The following is a 2,895-nucleotide window of genomic DNA, read 5'->3' as shown; positions in this document are numbered from 1 at the left end:
TATTTTTTATTCATTAGTAGTTAATAATCAATATAAATATATTAAAAAATGAGTATATGACATATTTTTTGTTTTAATTTTATAAATGAGACTAACTTCCTTATAATATCTCCTTATATTAAAAAATAAATTTTCAGATTCAAAAAGGCGAGATTGAAATAAAACTCAATTTACCTTATCTAGTAGAAAATTCAAGCTTCACATTCTTTGTTGAAGGTAGCTCAGAGCTACCAGCTATTAGTATCTACGACTACCCTTCAGAAACGATCATAAAAAATAATCCTATCAGGATTGGTTTCTCTCCCAACACAATGCCTGTTCGTCGTTTGTTAAGAATAGAAAACAGTGGAAATTTATTTTCTCAGGTATATGAAACATCTCATTATATAAAGGACACCATGTTCATTTTTTACAAATTTAGGATTATTACACATTTATATTTAACAGTTTTTGCTTTATTCAGAGGGATTTAGATGACTAGATGTAGCATAAAGTCGAAAGGAAAATGGGGTTGTACGGTTGTCCAAAGCCTTTAATTATTAATGGAGGTTATAATTATAAAAACATTTAATATTTAGTATGGTTTATTTATTTTTTTTTTTTTTTTTGTAAAATGTGAGTTAAAGGTTAAAAAATATAAATAACAGAAAAATGAAAAATAAAATGAAATAAAAAGCATAATATAAGTTATATGAATAACAATAAGTACTTGCAATTTGATAATTGCAGGAAAAATCTAGTCTATTTCAGTTAATATAGATGGAAATTAGGGTTTTGGATGCTAAATAGTTGAAAGAAATGAATAGATGAACCTGTTGTAGACTATAGAAGAGACCTTGAAGGGCTTAATTGAGTGACCTGCCGAGGTGAAATGAAGTATTAAATTTAAAGAAATAATTGATAATGATGAACAATTAACAACACAATAATTTAGATCTGAGTGTAATCATGAAATACAGGCTCGCCACTGGAGGGCAAAAGAAAACAAAGTATTTTTTTTTCGGCGAAGACTACCATTGGAGTCCTATACTGCCTAACCATGGTTGGGGGTCAAAGTTCTTCATTTTGTGGGACCGCCACTCAATGAAAAAAGTCAACGTCCCAGGCCGGATTCGAACCGGCATCGCCAATAGACATCAAATTGGTAAGACTGTGTCTTAACCACTGAGTTATGGGCGGCCCGGAGAGAAAACAAAGTAGTTACGGAGTGTAGTAATTCTCGAAAAGATTGAAAAAAGACAAGCTTAAGCACACATTAGGCCAGTAGTGGAAATACCAGTTACAGACAGATGTACCTTCGTTTTCAAATATTAGGAGTTTAGTGCCAACAACTGATTTATAATTGGTGCCAGTTATACAGTTAATGTGTCTGTGAACCTTTAAAGTTCAAGTAATATATTTATTTTTTATCCCAACATAATTACGATTAGATGAATATACTTTTCCTTTTTGTGAAAAATAAAATTTTGTTATGTTTATCTTAATATATATGAGAAGATGATTAGAGTTTCACTCAGATCATAACACAAATAAGTTATAAAACTTATTTATTAGTGCCAATGTTTCAGCCAGAATTTCTAGCCTTCATCAGAGCTAAAAACAAAAACAAAATAGCAACCAGTGAATAAAAGGATTTATAGGATAATTAAAGTGAATCATTGTTCAAAATGAAAATAGATAAAAATACAGTAATGAAAGAAGTGGGAAATAAAACTTATATAATGGTAATTAAATATGTAAATAAGATAGCAGGATTAAGGGAATAAAAATATTAAGTTATATAATGCAAAGAAAGGACAAAAAAATGTATATTTAAAATATATAAAAAATGCTGGAAGATTATTGATTGACCGTGAGTATAGATAAATGGAATATGGTCCGGGTGAGGTAAAAAAAAAAACTCAACTTGATAGTAGATAATTATACTATTTTATTGAGCCAATGTTTCGCCCCATGTTGCAGGGCTTCGTCAGGGCTAAAAAAGATACAAACACTATAGTTACAAAAAGGAAAAAAAGAAAAAACATGAGTGTAAAATAACAGGGGTATAAAATGAAAAGTAAGATATATAAGAAAAATTAAAGGTTGTAAATAGTAAATTAAAAGGGTAATAGTAACAGATAGATAAGAGACGAAATATTAAAGAAAGTACAAATAAAGAGATGAAAAAAGAAAAAAGAATACAAATCAAATGATGAGACAGAATGCATACCTGTTTCGACGGCAGTCAAAATTAAAGTGGCGGTTTGTATTGGGAGGAGTGGGGATGGCAGAGATGCCACAATAACGAAAACAATTTGTAAAGTAAATATAGTAAAAAAGTATTTAAATGAGATGAACAATAAATGGTAATATACATAATAGGGGAGAAGAAATATTAATAAAAAAAAACAGATTGAAAAACAAAGGAAAACTAAAGTATAAAATAATGGGATACAATGTGTGTAAGTAATTAAGAAACAAAATATACCGAATGAGCGGGGATACAGAAAAGTGTAAAATATAATAGAAAATGTACACTTAAGAAGATAACAGATGAATATAAATTAAAAGATAGATACATGAATATAAATGAAACAGGAAGTATAGTGAATATAAAAATAATTTAAAAAAAAAAAAAAAGTGAGAATTTAGAAAAACAAGAATAAAAGATATGACAAGAAAATGGGCTTCTGAAATGCAGAAAAAGTGGAAAAAAAGTATTATGAGGATTTTATTATGTTCAAAATGTGTCGATATGTAAGGGAGATGCAGTCTTTATCAACTTGATGATTGACGGAATTCTCAGAAATTAAACTATTCTCATAAATAGTTGAGGAGCCCCCTGATTCGCATTTCCTAGCACAAAACTTTCATCAACTCCTGTAATCCACTTGCATCTAAATTATCAGAACA

At 29.0% G+C, this 2,895-nt stretch overlaps 1 protein-coding gene across 9 annotated transcripts in view; it reads left to right on the top strand.

The window, feature by feature from the left end:
- Window positions 1–2,895, top strand: part of LOC106683396 (hydrocephalus-inducing protein homolog) — a gene marked incomplete in the record, with an annotated part of 211,677 nt that overhangs the window by 139,460 nt on the left and 69,322 nt on the right. For 8 of the 9 annotated variants that reach the window (XR_010845079.1, XM_067053226.1, XM_067053222.1 and 5 more), the window contains 1 exon segment: window positions 138–365. Coding sequence is in view for 7 of the 8 variants with exons in the window: in XM_067053226.1 (XP_066909327.1) it covers window positions 138–365 (228 nt within the window). 9 annotated transcript variants of the gene reach the window in all.

This window comes from Halyomorpha halys, unplaced genomic scaffold (assembly GCF_000696795.3).
Source record: "Halyomorpha halys isolate HHAL.00 unplaced genomic scaffold, Hhal_1.1 Scaffold480.1, whole genome shotgun sequence".
Lineage (NCBI taxonomy): Eukaryota > Metazoa > Arthropoda > Insecta > Hemiptera > Pentatomidae > Halyomorpha > Halyomorpha halys.
The sequence above is the reverse complement of the archived record's forward strand: the minus strand, read 5'-3'. Positions and strand labels throughout refer to the sequence as shown.